Genomic DNA, 18,767 nt, shown 5'->3' with positions numbered 1-18,767 from the left:
GTTTAAAGTTTTTACAATTTCAAAATACAGAACTTAGTAACGCACATCTCCAACTGATGGGTTGATGGTTCAAATTCACCAACGTTTGCCCCACAACCTTGGTATCATGCCATGGCGAGGCCTTTAACCCCACCTCCTCTTTTGATCTACTCAGTTAAAAATGTGGAGCTTTGAATTTTTAGAAACACTCATGCACTCTTTACCAAAGTAATTTCTGCTTGTCAATCAACAAGGAATTCAAATGCAAGTTCCAAGACTTAAATTTGATGAATCGGAGCCACTGGGAGGCACTTATCTCAATATAACTTGCAGAAAATGAGAGTTTTGCTCAACTTGTGTAAAAAAAATCATACTCAACACCTGAAACAACGCATAATTTTTGAAAAATAAAATGACAACGCTGAGAACTCATTTATTCTTTTTTTTCCCTACCAATTCTTGCTGTGTTGCCTCCTAAAATTGTCATTGGCTGAAAATTGTGTGACAGTAAGCTATGAGGACTGCTTGACATTTTGTGTTTGATATTTGACACTCTGAAGCCATTCTGGGGTATTTGCTCATGAATACGACAAGGTCCTCTGAAGGGGCTTTGAGAGCAGGAAGCAGACAGCCACAGGACTTAAAACTCTCTGCTCCAAAGCTCTTCTGGGGTTTACTTTTCTAATATTTTTTCATCATTGATCAGGTTAGACTGATCAAAATCACAAGCCTGAGATTAACCTAAAAAACAGATCTGACAAATTTTAGCTGCTGTGTGTCTTATTTTAAGGTTTGCTGTATGTAAAAGTCAGACTGAATTTAACATTAGCGTCCAATGACAAACTTTGCCGCACATGAAGCAAGAATTCAACAACAAGCTCACTTTGTTTTTCTATAAATGAGCAAGTTTTTAAGTCTGTTTTCATGCTTTACGTACACAGGGCCATTAAACGTGTGTCAAAAGTTAAACCAATTGAACCTTAAACCAATCAAGTACTCAGACTTGGTAGTGACGAATGGATAGCATCCTTTTCAAAACACAGACGCAGAAAATAATAATTGCAGTTTGTGCTCGGTTGGATTTAAATGACACCAAGTCTTCCAAATATATTAACAGAGCTGTGAAAGAGTTGCAAAATTTGTACCGCTTTGATATTTCACACCGAGCCTCTTCTAAGTGTGAGTACATGCACACTAGTATTGGGTAGCAATAGTCCAGTGTACAGAAGAGGCAATTCGGGGTTCAGCGTCTTGCCCAAGGACACGTCGACACATGGGCGGGCAAGCTGGAAATCGAACTCCAATATTACGATCAGGAGTCGACCGTCCTACCGCTGCACCACAGCCGTTTTGTGGTGACTAAGTGTAACCCAATGCCCGCAGCATGCCCATAGAAAAAAATATATACATGAATATTTTCACCTTGTGGCCTCATTAAGTTGTCTACGTTCCAAAAATTTTCTACGACTCAATTTTTATGGTTGAAAAGAGTGACCCGGACCTGGAAGGATGTCAGACGCTAGGCTAGTTAGTGCCTGCAGGGAGGAGATTTGGTCACAAGAAGTCCCACATCACCAAATACAACTCTTACCCATTTATTTACTTCCTCTGCACATTCACAACCAAAAATTAGATCAATATTCAATGGTATTTCATAATTCTACCTACACAAAGTTATCTAACCAATACATACTGACAAGTTTAGACAAATGTTCATATGTGGCAAACAGATCAAGGCAGTGTTTCCCTCAATACTCGTGGCGACATTTTTTCCCTTCCATCAGACGAAAAAGTGAAATTAAACTTTGTTTGATATTGCATGATTATGCTAAGGGTGAAATGACATGCAGTGCCATTACTGGAGCGTAGTAACATATGTGTGCTATCAGTGAAATTCAGTGGGACTCCATTGCTAACTCACTGCACCATCTGGGTACATCCGTTTCTAAAAACAACTGTGGGCGATTGCACATACAGTGGGTGAGGAGTATGTGAGCTGAAATGATGTTTCCCCTGAGGTTGCTTTGTTGTTAGTGATGCTCTAACCTGTATTATGGCTGCCTCTCAGCTCTCTCTGCATGCAGAGAGGTGGGTTTAATGTCTGTTTGATTTACACCTGTGCAGATCATACACAACAAATGTGCAAAGTTTACGAATCCATGGTTCACACTGCTCTGTGTTGCTTGGATGATTTTTTTTTTACATTACAGTATGTGTCTAGGGAATGCAGTGTATTGCTTATATGGTAAATACTATCTGTTGAGGGTTTTGTTTCTTTAGAGACGGTATTTTCTTAGGAGCTCTGATTGCCACATGTACTTCCTTTCCGGGAAGTGATCAGGAATTCTAATGCGCCGGAAGTCCTGGATGCATTTCTCCAGCTCCTGCTCGGGAGTCATCTTTTCCTTGTTCGCTTTCCTCTTTGCAGCCTCTCGTTCCCGAACCCCAAAGGTTCTGACCCGAAGCATTTCCGTCTTGCGGCGCATCTCAGCCTGCTGCAGCATGTGGACCGGACCCTTAGGGAGGGAGCGGTCCAGCGTCTGGATGTTGGACTGCCGGCTGACGGGGCCGCGGATCACAGTCCCCTGAGGGGAACTGGCTTCGGACTGGGTCTCGGAGCAGGAGGTGGAAAGGTCGTTCAAAGAGGTGCCGCTCTCCCCTTCACGCTCACTTTTGTGGCTCTTGCAGCAGCAGTCGCAGTGAGACGATGACCACCGAGAGGGCCCACCTACAACAAAAACCCACAAATATTCATTTATTAACTTGTTTTGATGCATTTTTCTGCACTGGGAAAGTGTAATCTTTCTTTATCGTCACATCAAGCAAACACACAGATATCAGATGAGTGCATGTGTAGGCATTTAGGAGGCTCAGCTGCAGAAACATGTGAAGACAGTGGCATTTAAAAGCTAATCCAAAAAAGCTGTTGGGCTGTGCATATTGCTCCCTCTGATAAGGAGAACCCCAGAGCTCAGTGCGGCTCAGTGCAGCTGAGTGTGGCTCGGCACGGCATGCTAAAAGACCTTTCCTATTTCCCAAGGCAAAGCTTGTCTCTGACCCAAAGCAATCTTCTTTGCTGTCACAGTTCCTAATTAGAACTGTAACCTGACTGCCAAGACAGTGCTGTGTTAGTTTTGTGTTTCAGACCAGTCTCACCAGGCAGCCAGGAAAGATGCTTTGAAGTAGAAAAAGTACGTAAAATGATGAAGCATAAAGGATCCGAACTGATGAGAAAAGGTGGGAGAGCATGTACCTGCAGACCCACGAGTGGTCTGATGTTTTGGAGATTTCTCTTTTTTCTGTAGTACCTTTTTTTTTCTTCTCTCATCTCACTTCCTCCTACACAGCTAATTATGAACAAGGAGTACTGTACAGTACAGCCTGCTGGCTTTTGTTGTGCTCGGCAAAACAGACACGGGTTGCTGTCTCTCATTTCTAAAAATAATTGTGATCTGTGATCTCGTGTGGACATGGAAAAAAGGGTTAAAAACGTCTGCGCTCGCCATACGTAAACAGCAATAACAGAGAAACTCATGAACTCTAAAATCCCTCTAATGGATTCCTCTAATGTGATGATAGAGAGTCTGTTGCAGGAATATCTCATGGGAGGAGCAATGATTTGTCCATTCCCTCCCTCCAGCACATCCACCAATTTCAACAGCACAGAGTTCAAGGAGGATTTTAACCTCTCTCTGCAGGCTGTAATAATGACCTTATCTCTGGTGCAATGATTGCATGGAGTTGATAGGGAGAGAGTGGCTAACAGCTTTTTAATGGCTAATCCATGAGTAAAGAGGCCAATCAGCACGCCTATTCATATACACCCCCCTCCCTACACACCCACACAGAAAATGTATCTCGCTGAGTCCCGCAGACGAGCAGCACCAGGCAAATGGATCTGGGTGCTTTAGTGAGGAGGATCAGAAAGAGGAGGGAGCTGTGCATTGTTTCTAAATGGGTGAAGGCTGCAGTCCGGAGGGGAAACCCATTTAGAGAAAAAAAAAAAAACAGCTGAGAACCAAAAATAGCAGCATGGAGATGTATTTGCAAAAATACATAATTTTAGAGATTTCCAGGATTTTATTCCACTCAATGGAACATGAAAACACTTTATTTTGGCAATTTAGCAACACTCAAGGATCGTTTCCAATTTGGAATTGCTCCCTTTCATTATTTTTGTTTAAGTCTGGCAGCTTTTCTTGAACTCATTGAGACCAAGCTCAGAAAAGATGGCACTTTTATACGATCCAAGGAAATAGTCTCAACTCGCAGCGGCTCCTGTCTAGTACTCTAAAATGTGAATAATTTATGCCAACAAATCTGAAGAGGACTGTCAAGAGTATTTCAATTTCTTCAAGTTCCCTCGATCATAATATAATTATAAAGCGTCAATTCTACTGAACAAGGACAACGAGCCTCAGAAGGTCATTAAACCCTTTTTTAAAGTGCTTGTAGGAGTAGAATATATTTTTTAAAAGTTAAATTTTCCAGACAAGTGCACAAAAAAGTATTATAAAATAATAATTATTAGGCAAAAAGCTTAAAACATTTTTTGTTGTGTTTGTTTTTTTAATCTACAACACTCAAAAGTGTCTTTTCAAGTAGTTTTGAATTAAACGTTTAGCAGTTCAAGACCCTTGCTGGGAAATAAGGCCATTCATTGGTACATTTAAACAAGTGCTTGATCCTCTCAGTATTTTTTTTTTCAAGAAAAATGTATTGATTGTTTAACTCAGCTGCCTTTTAAAGAGATCACATTCCATCTAAAAGACTATAGAGCAGACTGAGGCTCTGCCGGCACTTCTCATAAATAACGTGGAGATGGATTGAGTTCTGCGTGCAGGCATGCCTCACAGGGTGTCCTCAAACTCCTCTTCACCTCCAGCAGCTGGGTGTTTGCACGCGCCCCAGAGAGATCAATTATATGATGATTAAAGGTGCTGCTGGTGGATTTTAGGCTTTAAGTGAGAAAAAGAAAGTAGGACAACACACTGGCGGACCCAAAAAAAGAAGCTGTCAAAGAACTTTAAATGCAGAATCTAAGATGTTTTTGTAAGCAAAAAAAAATATCTATTTTTCTTCCTTCAAACTGACTAATCAAAGGAATGGGCTGAAGAGTGCTTTTAAGGTGCTGCAGCTCCTTTCTTGAGTCTGAGATGCTCTGCACAACCTCTCAGATTTAACTTGCAATAAAACCTTTTTTAGCTGTTTGCTGAAACGGCACCAAAACATTTTTGGTATTTTGATGTGCTTTCTGTTTTGGAAAGGTAATATTTTGAGATGCAACTTGTGTTATGAGCCAAACACTGCAGGACAAAAAAATGTGCTGATAGATAGAGTGTCAATGCAACCATTCATCTCTTTTATCATGTAAATTTGAATTCAGTCGAGTTTCACAAACATATTTTGGTCTTCTGCCTTAGGAGCAGCATAGTTTACATGCTTGTTATCCTGCAAATTTAGGCCAATATGTCCTTGTGGCAGAAAAAGGGTTTTTTCTTGCAAAAGGCTGCTGCTGTTCGAACAAAGTTATAAACCAAGTTTTATTTGCTTCAAAATGATCCCTTCGGCTGTTTGACCAAATCGATGTCTGCGCATTTATCTCTCAGCGTAAAATACAGTCTGTGTATACTTTTTCAGCAGCAATCAACTCCACAAAGCCCTTCTAAAACAACTCTCGCCAGCATCATTGACGAGAAAAAGTCAGTGCTAATATTTGAAGTCTTAACAAGCAGCAGATGACCCATTTCAAGATTTCTGAGCTTGTAGTTTTCCACAAGCAACCATAACCCACATCAGCAGCACTTCATGAAGGGAGCGGCAGCTCCACTGGCTGATTGTTGATGACAAGCGAGTGATGTCCCCTCCAGATTCACAGTATGGTTGTCCGCTGAGTGTCACCCTGACAGAGAGATGAATGAGCGGCGCAGGCGGATTGAGATGTTTATATCAGCCTGTCCGCTGACCCGGAGCCACGCCTTTCCTCTGCGCAAAAACCTGATTAAGCTGCATGAAGCCCGCGCGATGACAGAAGCTGTCTGGAGTGTTTGAATAGCTGTTGTCATCTTCTAAACGACGCCTCAAGAGACCGGAGGATGCATGAGGCACTTCTCGAATGTTTTTCTCTGCCATTAACCAGAGAAGGCGCGCCTGTGTGGATGGCTCTGTAAATTCTTTACTTTATTAGGTCAGCTCAGTCTGATGTAGCATGAAAAAAGATACAATTTGCAAAGGTCACTTTCTGCATCTGAGTGTAGGGATGCCGCCACCCCCTCCGTCTGCAGGAAACACTCAGCCGGTTGAAATGGGCAGAGGCTCTCATTCAGCAGAATGTCTCGCTTTAGAGTGTCAGGTTTCAGATGGAAAGCTCTCCTAGTTTGTCTTGTAAAGGTTGACAGAGCAGGACTGATGGACAGGAGAAATGAAGAGGGTAAAAAAGCACACCTACCAGTGTTTTAGAGTCAAAACAGCTCAATTTTCCAAATTCTATGTGCATATATATGATGCACGTATCATCATCACCATCAAAAGACTGTTCGTGCTTAATAAATGTTTCCAAACTGCACAGATGAGTTTTGAAAATAATCATAGAACACACAAGAAAATGCTTGGATAAACATTTTTATGTTCAAATTTTCTATCAATTTGCTCCAAATTACCACTCTGTTATAGAAAACTAGTGGGCCATGTTGACATTTTTAATATAAATGTACACTCATTGGTCATTTCTTTAGGTACACCTTGGTGGCATAGATTCAACAAGGTGGTGGGAACATTCCTCAGAGTTTCATTCTAATTGACATGATAGAATCACACAGATGCTGCAGATTTGTCAGCTGCACATCCATAATGCCAATTTCCATCACACCCCCAAAGCTTCTCTATCTGGTGATTGTGGGTGTGAGATCTGAGATGATTCCAGATTTATGGCATGTTATCCTGCTGAAGGAGCCATCAGAAGGTGGTACACTGTGGTCATAAAGGGATGGACATGGTCAGCAACAACACTCAGGTAAGGTGTGGTGTTGTAACCATGATCAATTGGTACTAAGAGGCCCAAAGTGTGATAAGAAAATATTTCCCACACCGATATACCAGCTGACCATTCTCCTCTGACCCATGACATCATCAAGGCCTTTATGCCATCTGAACTGCTGCTCACTGAATATTTTCTCTTTTTCTGACCATTCTCTGTAAGCCCTCGAGATGGTTGTGGGTGAAAATCACAGTAGATCGGCAATTTCTGAAAGATTCAGACCAGTCCATCTGGTCCACCTAATAAAGTGGCCAGTGAGTGTATTATCCAATGGTAGCGGGGCTTTAGATATTTAAATCTAAATTCTAATATTCACTTTCCATTTAGAGCATTTTAGATTTTCGTTTTTATTTGCAGCTTTTCAATAAATTAAATCTTGGCAAGAATTGACAAGATTGTGAAGCAGAAATTTTGCTTAAACTTTTGTGGTGAAAGAAAAGAAAGGATGCCAGAAGCTCATCTGGTCCCACACGCCTCCCTTTAAACCATTTTTCTGTCCAGGTGCTCTAAAAGATAAAAATGAGTTATTCACAGGAACACAATTCATCTTTTGTTGGCATTGCCGATCCAGACTTCAAGCGGACTCGGTGGGAGCTCAGCAACGGCCCAATTTCCCACTCCATTCCACCCAAGCAATTGATTACTTTCCCCGTCTCTGCCTGCCATTTTGCAGCCATTGTTCAGAAACTAATATGACCACATATCCTCTCATTCACAGCCAAAATGAAGGCTGTAGAAACGTATTAGCTGCCACAACCAGAATGCACTGCATCAACTATTTTTACTTGACATGTCTGCCATCCTGAAGGGGCACAATTGATGTCAAGGTGGGAGAGATGCTCGCACAGTTTTCCTATTTTTTTTTCCTGCAATTAAACAAAAGGAATTTGAGGGAGCAGATTGTATTCATAACAGTTAACATTTGCCTTAAATCTTGGTTCTGACAGAGATTGATGAATATCACCTGAGACCAAATGTGACACATCAGGCACAATGTCACTGGGCTTCCAAAACCAGGATCATTTACAGCTCCTGCATGGAAGTTGCCAGATTCCAAGTGTTCCATAAATAGATTTTGTTTTAACCTTCAATACTCGTGTTGAGTTCTGGTCTGAGGTTTACATGGAGACCAACTGGACATGAATGTCAAACGGAGCTTTGAGCTGTTCTTCTTCTGGGACGGCACGAGGTTGAATCACTCAAAGAGAAATGATTTAAAAACTGGTTCAGAAAGTGACATTTATTTTGGGCGCATCTGCTCCAGTATTTGGCTGGATTTTATCTAGAAACCTGGGCAGACGTCTTTGGTGATACAAGCCTCTGCCAGTTTTTATGAGGAATTAATTTACAGCTTTTTGCTTCTGTTTCCCGACTTTTGCATTCTACATTTTTATAGGATTGAGGTCTTTACATTATTGTAGCCCGTAGCAGTCCCTGGACTATGAGGCAATTTTTAGGAAAATCTTTTTTTTTTTTTTTTTTTTGGGCGTGTGTCTCAGCAAACATTTCACCCCAACATTCTTAAAAATTCCCCGGTATTTGCAAGCACAACATATTTAGTGAAAGCAAATGTTATTTTTTTAAATAGTGAAGAAACTCTCCACCAAAAAACAAAACAAAGAGATGACATCACAACAGGCAAAAACATAAAATAAATAAATGGATGGGGTCAAAGCTTTCTAAAAAAGTTAAAAATCAAGAAAATAAAAACAAAAACTTATGTCGAGGATATGCAAAGTAAGTTTTAAGCTTATTATGCGATGGCCAAAAGACCTACAGCTTGTCGGCCATGTTAAGTCAAAGTTTAAAAATAGGTCATACAACAGGAACAAATTTGGAATGTGGGTGGGGTTAACATAAAACCTCCGTTGCCAAGGAAATCCAAAAATGTACTCTTACCAATTCCTCTAAAAATTACATAGAAGTGTTTGTCAACCCAAAACAACCAAAAAATAAAATAGTTACTATGGAGATAGAACCAATAGAAAAGCCGACAATTTGAAAAAATTATGTTTTTCATGAATTTATTACGTGCAACTCTGACTAGAGTGGCAGGGGCTGAAGGGAAGTCTGAGGGGCTTTTAGCAGCCGCTCAGTTAGTGAGGGTGGGTAAAAAGAGGGGGCGGCGAGGTAGTCCCTACAGGCCATTCAACGCTGCTTGCGGCTGTAAGATTGGTTTTATGTTTGCCGCTTTAATGCATTCCATCCTAAACTTTGATGTGAACTGAAGTTCTGCTTTGAACTGCTTTATTTGCTAGTTACTGCAGAAATGTTTCAAAGCCAGCAAGTGAAGCATTCTCTGGGCTGAATGCTTTTCTAGTTCTTAAACATGTATCTTGATCCAGTGACCATAAAACAGACTTTTCTTGTCTCACAAAAAATACTTTCTTTAGTGTGATTTTCCTCTTTTCTGCCCAAAATTCCAAGTTTTTCTTTGTGTGTGTGTCAGTATTTGATCCCATCGCCTTAGATCTGCTCTGAGCTTCTTTAGTTTTCTGTTTGTACTCACTGTTGTGTTGGTCCACTGACTGACGTCAAATAAACATCTTTCCAGCTCGTCTCAAAAAAGTTAATACAATGTAAGAGGATGGCGGCTTATAAAATGTTCAGAAACTTTCTGTAAATCGTTTCGTTAAGATACAGATACAATTATTTTTTTCCCGGTTTAGCTTTCATGCACCAATATATTTTGAGTGATACACCCAACATGCATGATGCCATGATATGCATGATATTCTAGTTTTTGTCCTGATTACCTGTTTGTTCTTTTAGTCTTCCTGAACTCAGAATTATAACAGTCTTGGTCAAATATTAACTGGCTTTAAATGTGAAAATGTATTATTAAAATGGGAGTGAAGTGTGTTTTGGATATTTATTTATTTATTTATTTGCAGCTTCAAGAGAAACTAGGTTTTCAGAACTGTAAAACAAAAGAAGTGTCCTTAAAAGAGGACAAATACAAACTCCTGAAATGACAAATAATATATTTTGAAAATAGATGTAAAATGCTCAACTGAAGAAAAAAAAATACCAAGGAAGCTTCTCAGACCAAACAAACCTCCAACATTTGGATTTATCTAACACTCTTCGCTCAGGACTACCTGCTTAAGGCCAGCCAGTGTCCCATATTCAGAATGAGGTTACAGTGTGGGTTTGAAACTGAATTTGAGCAGCTGTGCTGTCATGAAGCAGAGCTCTCAAGCTTGTCTTCTTTTGATGCATCTATCCATCATCCTGACAAAGCCCCCATCTCTTTATGTTTGCGCTACATGATGGTTTACTTTCGTTCTCACCTCGTCTGCTGCCTCCCAATAAAAGCCATAATGCTCCCATCTCTTATTAACTCCAAACAGCCCCGCCTCCTCAGACAACTTTCCTGCCTGATCCTTACTTAAATCTATTTTTGTTTCCCACTCCCTCAGGCTCTCTCGGTTCTCTCTCTTTGCGGCCAGGTCTCATGCAACTTTTACTCCCTGACTCCTCTTTTCCAGCGCCTGTCTCTTCCATCTGCTTGCCTTCACTTCATTTAAGCTTGCATCCTTAAAACCCTAATTTCCCCCCCTTTTCTATCTTCTGTGTAGTTCCTTCCATCTCTCGTTGCCACGCTTTTTGCTTCTCATCTTTCTGTCCCATAGCTGTGCTGGGCGGTGTCTGGTAATGGGAAAGGAGGGGAGAACCTCCACCATCTGCTGTGCTGAAGAACACCGAATGACTCAGGAAAATACAGACTGTTTTAGATCTTTATTTTTGTAATTGATTGAAGGTTCTTATTTTCTTTTAGCAAACCTAACAATAATATTTAATAAAACATCTGTCCTAAATGCAAACTCGTTATTTGCTGCAAATTCTTTGCAGATGTATCAAGTTTTTCTAATTGCAGTGATTTATTTTTATCTTTGTTGCTCACTGGTGGTGTATTATTCATTACCCATCAGCAGGCAGAATCTAAGCATTCAGATGCGTTTTTGCATGGTGCTCTGATGTGACTCAACTCTCCTGGGGCCCTAGGCAACTCTTTATTGGAGCCTAAACGTATGTTTGAAGTGGAACGCTGAAAGGATTGGAAAGCTGTGATGGTGGATCTTTTGCCTCTTCTTCTCTCTCTCAGTTTATTTTTGTGTTTGTGTGAATCATTGCTCCTTCTGGTGAGCTAAAAATGAAAAAGTGGGAGAAAAGCTTCACTCACGGTAAAAGATGTACTGTGCGTAATTGGACCAAACCCTGTCGTCCGCGTAATGGCCCATGCTGGACGAAGTCAGGGACGTATTGCAGGCCACAATGTGAAAGCCACACTCTGACAGCATGTCAAAAGCTCTCTCCAGGTGTTTGAACTTCAGATAAAACCTGCAGGTGTACCGGTCCGCTGGTCTGTCTGCGTCCTTGTTCTCGTTCAGGGCGTCTCCAAACACCTCTTTGGCCAAACCGATCCTGCTGCTGATGAAGATTCTCGGCAACTTTTTGTTCTTAGTTTCACTGTGACCTTCCCTGGTTCTCGCGGCGCAAGCTCCAATGAAAGTGACCGTGATGTAGCCGTACCTCCTGTCAAAGGAAAAGGAGGAGTAAAACCTCTCGCTGCCCTGAGACGCATCTTCCAAATCGCTGCAGTACAAGTCGTCCGGAAAGAGTTTGGACTCCTCCGCCGACAAGAGTTTGACCAATTCCGGCAGCTGGAAGTGCTCTGCCTCCCGTTTCAACCTCCCTCTCTCCGGGAAGTGGTCCGGGAGAACAACTTGTTTGTCTCTGAGGTAATCCAACACATAACGAAACAAGAAACCATCCCTATCAATGAAATATCGCCCCCTGAGGTCCCGGGATAAGTCGTTCAAAGACCCTTTCTTGCTAGAGAACAGCTTTCCAAGTAGAGAATTTGGAACACTTGTCAAAGTGGCATGGCGAGTGTAGTACACTTGGCCACCCACGTTCAGTTCAATGACGTCCGTTGGAGGGTTTTGCACCGTGCCCTGCTCTTTAGCTGGTTGCGTTTTGCAGTTTTCACTCAAAGCCATTTTTGTTCAGTTCGTGCGCAAAAAAGATCCGATCACCGAGCGTAAAAGTCCCAGATGTTCATGTTTTACGCAGCTGCGCGGTGCTCAAGCACTCAGATCCTCTTGATCCAAGCTGCAGTCATCACATCCACAGTCTCATAGTAGAATAATCAAGGTGTGTCTATAATATTCCCTTTAATCCGCTGCGTAAACGTCCCTCCCCGCGGCTCATCTTTTGGAAATCGATGGTCATGGCCAGCATCATGTTACGCACCTCTCCTCCATTAAAAAAGAGAACATTTTAAAGACATTTTCTTTCAAATGGATTTTAAAAAAATATTGCTTTCTTTGGAAAGTTTTTGTTTATAGATCCCAGTAAGTACAAGTTGAAAACCAGTGACTGTGATGCCGTAACATTCACAGTGAGGAGGATGGAAGAAGAAGCGGGACTCCAGCGCGCACAGATCTCTCCAAACTGCTGAGTGCGGAAACAGCTCAACCAGCAGGTTGAAGATAACGGCGCTCCAAGCTGTGCCATGAAGAGAGAAAGAGGGAGGGAGAGATATCAACCCGTGAAGTTTGTCCTACATCATCTTAAAGGAAAATGTCATTTCCACTGGATCTGGATAAAGACTCCTCTGATTCGGGCGCAATCTGTTCACTTTATCATGATTTCCTGCTCTGGCCACGGGCTGTGAGCAGCTGGCGTTAAAGGATTCGGGGCTAATGCAGCCTGAACATCCCAAACGTTGCGGATTTTAATCCCCGCCGATTCTTCTCAGGGTCTTTGCGCATTCATGTTTAACGCTTTTAGCTGACGCGCTGATCCCCGGAGGCGCAGGGGAAGGGCTGGGTGTCAGTGTCGCGCTCAAGATGTGACAAAAAAACACAGCAACACAGACGATGATCTACATGGTCGCCCTTTCCCGTCCAGTATCGCACTCAAAAATCGATCAAGGAAACAAAAATAAAGCAGGCGCTCGTCTCTGCATGTGTGAATGTTCTAGGTGTCACTTGATCCAGAGCGCAGGGGCAGGATGTGAAAGGGGATCCCTCTGTTGTTGATTTGATGTGAACTGGGTTATTCTTTCAGTTCCCTCTTTAGAAACTGTTTTTTTTAATCCACCAAAAACTAAAAAGCAAATTGCAGAGTAATGCTTGCGATTTTAAGCAGTAAAGTCAGAATCATATGGGTGCACATCACACTAACTCTGAAACTCTGCAGGGGGGGCGGGAGTCTGCTTAGGATGTTTGATATTCAAGGCTGAATTAAAGGATTTACAGAGCATGTCATCATTTTGCAAATGCACTTATGTGGGTCACAAACTGTGGTGCATATGGCAGTGACTCTACTGTCCCAGGATTCAATATCTGCAAGGATAATGTGTTTACTTTGATTAGTTTTCAGTGGAACAATTGATAAATAATATCACTTAAAACACTTATTCTGTTAATAAGTGCATTGAATAAATGCATCATAGTCTATAAGTGGAGTTATTTTAACTTGATTTTATTTTGTAGGTTTTTTTTCTTTGAAGGATAATGGTTCTGTATTAGGACTGGTTCATTTTTCAATTAAGCAGCATTTTTTTCTAATTTATTTTTGATTTTTTTTTTTTTTACCTTTATTTAACCAGGAGAAACTCGTTGAGATTACAAATCTCTTTTGCAAGAGTGTCCTGACCAAGAGGCAGCAAAATATACTCGGATATCAGTAAAAAGCACAAGTTAGTTGTGCATCAAAGCATTTCAAAATAAAATATGAGAACATCTGTCTGAAAGTCAGTCACATACAACAGTAAAATGAACCTCAAACACAATTATAATTCAACAAAAAGAACTTAAAGTTCATCCATTAATCCCTTTTGGGGTCACATTGCTGGATCCTATGCCAACTACTATTGGGTGAAGGTGTGGTACCTCCTGGACAGGTTGACAGTTGCAAGAATACAAAACTACACACAGACACCTATGGACAATTAAGACTCACTAATTAACCTATAAAGCGCGTTTTGGGGCTGTGGAGGAAGCTAGAGAAAACCCACACTTGCACAACCCTAACCCCTGTAAGGATTTGAACCAGAGTTTTGTTGCTGTGAGACAAGACTAGTTAGTATTAGAACTTAACTTTGTTTAAACAAATGCCTGCAAACATCAATTGGATGAGGCAACTTTGTAAAGAAGAGTGACTCAAATATCTGCACAACAAAAGATGGAGAAAACCTGCATCGATTACTCAAAAATACAGCTGCTAAAGGTCCTTCTATGAGGTGGACTTTGTTTTACTGAACACTGCTTATGGATTTTAGCTTTGCTAAATAAATAATGACACAGTGTAGTGTGTCAGAACATTCATGCAAGGCTTTTTCCCACCATTGCTTAAAACCTTAAACCTCCAATTTGCATTTTTAACAGTTTTGTTGTATTTTTCTCGTGATGGGGGACATATATTAAGATTTTTAATATTTCTGAGAGCTTCTTTATTCAAATCGTTGGGAACAATACAGATTTATAGATGATCTTAATTATAAAATCTCTGGGAATGCTTTTAAAATGGACCAGAAGAAGATCGGAGTGGGACTTTAAGGGAGGGGGCTTTCATGATTTTTTTTTTTAATTGAGAATGACCTCACCCAAAAAGATAAGGTCATTCAATTATGAGGTTTCAATATGAATGCTGCTGACCACCCTGACTGTCAACATAGCTTCAACTCTCTTGATTACATTGCAGCTTGCTGGACTTGTGTTGGAGTTGTGCTAAAGCTGCGGGCTTTATTGCTTTGGTGCTGGGAGAAGGTGTTGATGAAAGGAGAGCACCCTTGACTCACTTTTTTCGAGAGGCAGTGGTCACGCTTTTGCCTGTTAATTCAGACTATATTGTGCTGTGGAGGGGTTGCTAAGCAGCCGCAGAGACTCAGACAGTAGGGATTTGGAGCAGTGGGCATGCTCATTGAATCCCTCTTTCTGTGCTGTTTTGCTAACACTTCTAATGGTATTGTTATGTCTTGTGAGACCATAATAATGAAGTACATACCATGCCGTATAGATAAATGCTGCCTCTATTAGATTTATGTGCTTTTCTCATGCTAGTTTAGCTTGTATAACCCCGATTTGGGACTTTTTTTTTTTTTTTTGGTGGGTGCTTGGGAATAACCATCCTTCAAGATGTGCTGTGAAGCTTATTTCTTATTCATCTCACTCATCTTACCCATCTTTCCATTAGAGACAATTTCCTTGCCTCCTGTCTTCCCTTTATTTCCTGCTCATGGAAAGCTTCCGTCTTTTGGAACAGGTTCGAATGCAACTTCAGCATAAATAATGTAGGACAATGTGGTTCCCTTCTGGTTGTGGAGTAAGACATCTTTTAGATGCTGTAACATTTATTTTTCAGCTGCATATTTTGCAAGCTTGCATACATATTAAACATTAAAAAAACAAAAAACAGGAAAGCGCACCCTTTAGAAATAATGAATGGTTCCTAAATTCAAAATCAAATTCTCAAATAACACATTTTGTCTCCTCTGTTTGGTGGTAAAATACAACAAGAATAGAGTAGCCCACATCAATGTATAGCCTTGAAATCGACTAATAATTCAGACTCAAAGTTCTCCGCACTGCTATAATCCCCATATTGACACAGCTTCTCCTTCTCACTTTTATGTCTACAGAAAAAGTCAAAGGTCACATCCATCCATCTATCCATCCATCCATTTTCTATACTTGCCTGTTTTTATTTACGGTCATAGGGTTGCTGAAGCCTATCCACCTACGGCTAGACAAAAGCAGGACGGTTCGTCAGTCCATCACAGAGAGCAAAGGCCACATTTAAATAATAAAAGAATAGCACTTAAAGCTTAATCTGTCAAAAAATCTGTTTATCTTTTTTAAAAAGAAAACTGTAAAAAAATCAGGTAGCTGCATTCATGGAATCCATCCATCTTCTATTCTTGCTTAGTTTTGTGCAGCTACATTGAACCAAAGGCAAAGTACAACCTGGACAAATTGGGCCAAACACACAATGAAGCAGTAGTCTTGATATTAAATCTCTACAGGGCAGTCCCATAGGGAAACACAGAAATGCATCTGATTTGATTTATTTCCTTATTATTATTATTATTATTATTATTTGGTTAAGGTTACCTCCATTTTCTAATTTAGACATTATTTTCTGACATCTCAATAAAATGTTTTGTTTTTATTTAGCCAAGTTTTATGATACATTTTTTTAAGAATAACCTTCACTTAAATGAATGCTGTTTTGTATATCGTCTAGGGAAGAAAATCATCTATTCAGCTAGCTATACTTACTTGCTGTTCATGTTACTGTAAAGTACTTTTTAAAGATCAAATATTGTTATTTGATAGTATACTGTAAAACAATTACTTAATTGTTTTATGACTCTTGGCGCACTTTGAATATTTAACTCACTGATGCAACTGCACATAGAGGCTGCAGTTACCAATCTGTACCAGCAGGTGGCGGGGCTGTTCGATGTAAACAGGTCAGCCATGGGACTGCCTTGCCTTGATCTCCATTTTGTATGTTTTTTTCCTTGAGGTTAGCGCCTACTTTTCTAATGGCTAGTTGCACAGCGTTACCCGTGTGAAATTCGGCATGACTTCTTGCAGCTGAATCAAGCTGAACGACCGAGAAATAGCTGGATACGGCCCAGACGGCTGCATTTAGCAGTGGGATCTGACCATGTAGCGTTGAAATGACTGGAGACGAGTAGCGTCAACAGAATCAGTCAGCGTATTGTGAACTGCCACTTTCAACCAAAACAATGTTGACTGGCAACCTGTGGACACATATCAGCAACCAGCCATGTCAAGGGTAAATATGAATATTTCCTGATATTTGTGAGCTGGGGTCGAAAAGACGGTTATCGTGCAATAGTGACCAAATATCTGCGTTAGCCTGCGAGCTAACGTCATTGACATTCGGGTTAAACGTAGCTACTTTAACTGTTAGCTACATTGCTGCTGTATGCTAGTAGGCTAGCAGCTAGCGGCAGTAAAACGGAACTTTTTAAAGAGGATAGTTGGTGCACTTCGCATTGTGCGGGTTTGCTGTGATGCATGTGCAACGCACGAGCGCGACTGTGCAAGCATCTGCGTTTTTAGTGAACACTATAAGGAATTGGCGACGTCAGCTAGCCTGTTCCAGTTTAGCTAACTGTCAAGCGCGCTGGTGGAGGAGGGGCAGTGGTCCCTGCATGAGGATAATCATGGAAAGACTACTGAACGTGCTGAGTGGGCAGAGGCCCAGGGTCCAAAAGGACCTAGAGGCCCATGTCTTTATTGCACTAGTTAATTGCATTGTTTATATTCATTACTTTAAAGCCACGTTCGAGTAAAAGAGGTGCAAGAAATATAAACAAAGCAATACCCCAATGATGTAAAAATAAGTTGATTAAAAATTAAGCCGAGGGTAAGAACACAGATATCATAAAAGACTGCAACATTTAGCTATATATGTTTTAGGTTACAGATAAAGTGAGGTAGCACCATTAAAGAGCATTCCAATGGGACCTGTATATCAAATTCCCTCTGAGTATAGTTGTTTGCCTACTGCAAGGGTGTAACCTGAATGCAGAACTATTGTGAGTTGCATCTCTATTGATGAAAACATTCCTGCAGGGGTCATCATCTTTTAGTGAAGGTAGAAGGACTGAGAGTCACTGCAAAAAAATAAGAAAAATTACTATTGACTGCTTATGAATAAATATAAATGTTTTTTTCAGATTTCTGTAACAGGATATATATCTTTTACAAAAAGTTGTTTCTTTTTGCAACAGAGTATTAGGACCACCATAAAAAAATTAATAGATTTACAAGAGTAAAGACAAAAGGTATAATTTTACAAGAATAAGGTTGTGAACTTATGAGAAAAAAGTTGTAATTGCATAAGACCTTTTGAGAAAGAAAAAAAAAGAAAGAAGTTACAAGAAATAAAATTGGATAGAATCAGAAATAAACACATTCTAAAATATAAAACCATAAAATCATTGCAATGAGTAACAACAGCATTAAAATAGTCATTATGATGGCTCTTAAAATCTGCTTGTGAAAGAAAAGTGTCCAGTCTGAGAGTTTTTTGCAAGTCATTCCAGTCTCTGACTGCAGCTGATTCAAAAGACACAGAACCAAGTGAAGAATTTGATTTCGTGACTATTAACAAGATTAGATTTGAAAATAAATTTCATATTTCATAAGTTATACATTGAGAATATGATATTTAAGTCACATTTATGAGGCAAAACGCTATTTACTTAAAAAAACACACTCATATATATTCAAAAAAACAATTAAAAGAACCAATTTTAAATTTCAGCTTGAGAGACATGGAGCGCATTGTAAGCAAAATTGACTTTTTGTAAGAATACGGACATTGAAAAGAATTTGCAAGAAACCAGGCCTCTTCAGAAGATTCTTTACCCACAAGAAGTGGATTTCCAACAGGCGTTCCTTTTACTACAGTATAGTATAGTTGCAGGGGTCAGAATGCATCATGGGACATGGATTCCTGCAATGAACTAAAATCACCATAAATGGCTGCATTGATGAATTTAGTTGACATGTAATTTGAAGGGTTGCTTACACCTCCAACATTATTTTCCTTGTAAAATTCCAACTTTTTTCTCATAATTTTACGACTATTTTCATATAATTATTAATTTATCTTTTTTATGATTGACCTTATACTTTGTTTTTACCTAACAAGAGATTTAAGGTAAAAATTTGATGAACTGAAGATATATTTTATT

General features: G+C 40.2%; 2 protein-coding genes across 2 annotated transcripts in view; one reads left to right on the top strand and one right to left on the bottom strand.

Annotated features, from left to right (window-relative positions):
* Window positions 1-1,558: 1,558 nt before the first annotated feature.
* On the bottom strand, window positions 1,559-13,282 carry LOC112152988 (BTB/POZ domain-containing protein KCTD16). The gene is made up of 2 exons (XM_024282847.2): window positions 11,202-13,282; window positions 1,559-2,707 (listed from the first exon to the last, which is right to left on the bottom strand). Exons 1-2 carry the CDS (start codon window positions 12,019-12,021, stop codon window positions 2,256-2,258), a joined length of 1,272 nt encoding a protein of 423 aa, XP_024138615.1. The 5' UTR covers window positions 12,022-13,282; the 3' UTR covers window positions 1,559-2,255.
* Window positions 13,283-16,427: 3,145 nt separating this feature from the next.
* Window positions 16,428-18,767, top strand: part of nr3c1 (nuclear receptor subfamily 3, group C, member 1 (glucocorticoid receptor)) — a 19,904-nt gene continuing 17,564 nt past the window's right edge. The window contains exon 1 of the mRNA XM_024284213.2: window positions 16,428-16,834. Coding sequence (XP_024139981.1) covers window positions 16,826-16,834 — 9 coding nt within the window. The 5' untranslated portion in view covers window positions 16,428-16,825. The remainder of the gene's footprint in view (window positions 16,835-18,767) is intronic.

This window comes from Oryzias melastigma, linkage group LG10, assembly GCF_002922805.2.
Source record: "Oryzias melastigma strain HK-1 linkage group LG10, ASM292280v2, whole genome shotgun sequence".
Lineage (NCBI taxonomy): Eukaryota > Metazoa > Chordata > Actinopteri > Beloniformes > Adrianichthyidae > Oryzias > Oryzias melastigma.
This window is presented reverse-complemented; position numbering and strand designations above follow the sequence as displayed.

Bases quoted from the DNA above. Each gene is read 5' to 3' on its own strand.
- LOC112152988 (XM_024282847.2), bottom strand. From the start codon at position 12,021: ATGGCTTTGAGTGAAAACTGCAAAACGCAACCAGCTAAAGAGCAGGGC. The intron at 2,708-11,201 runs GTGAGTGAAGCT...TTTTTGTTGTAG, and splicing joins CGCACAGTACATCTTTTACC to GTGGGCCCTCTCGGTGGTCA.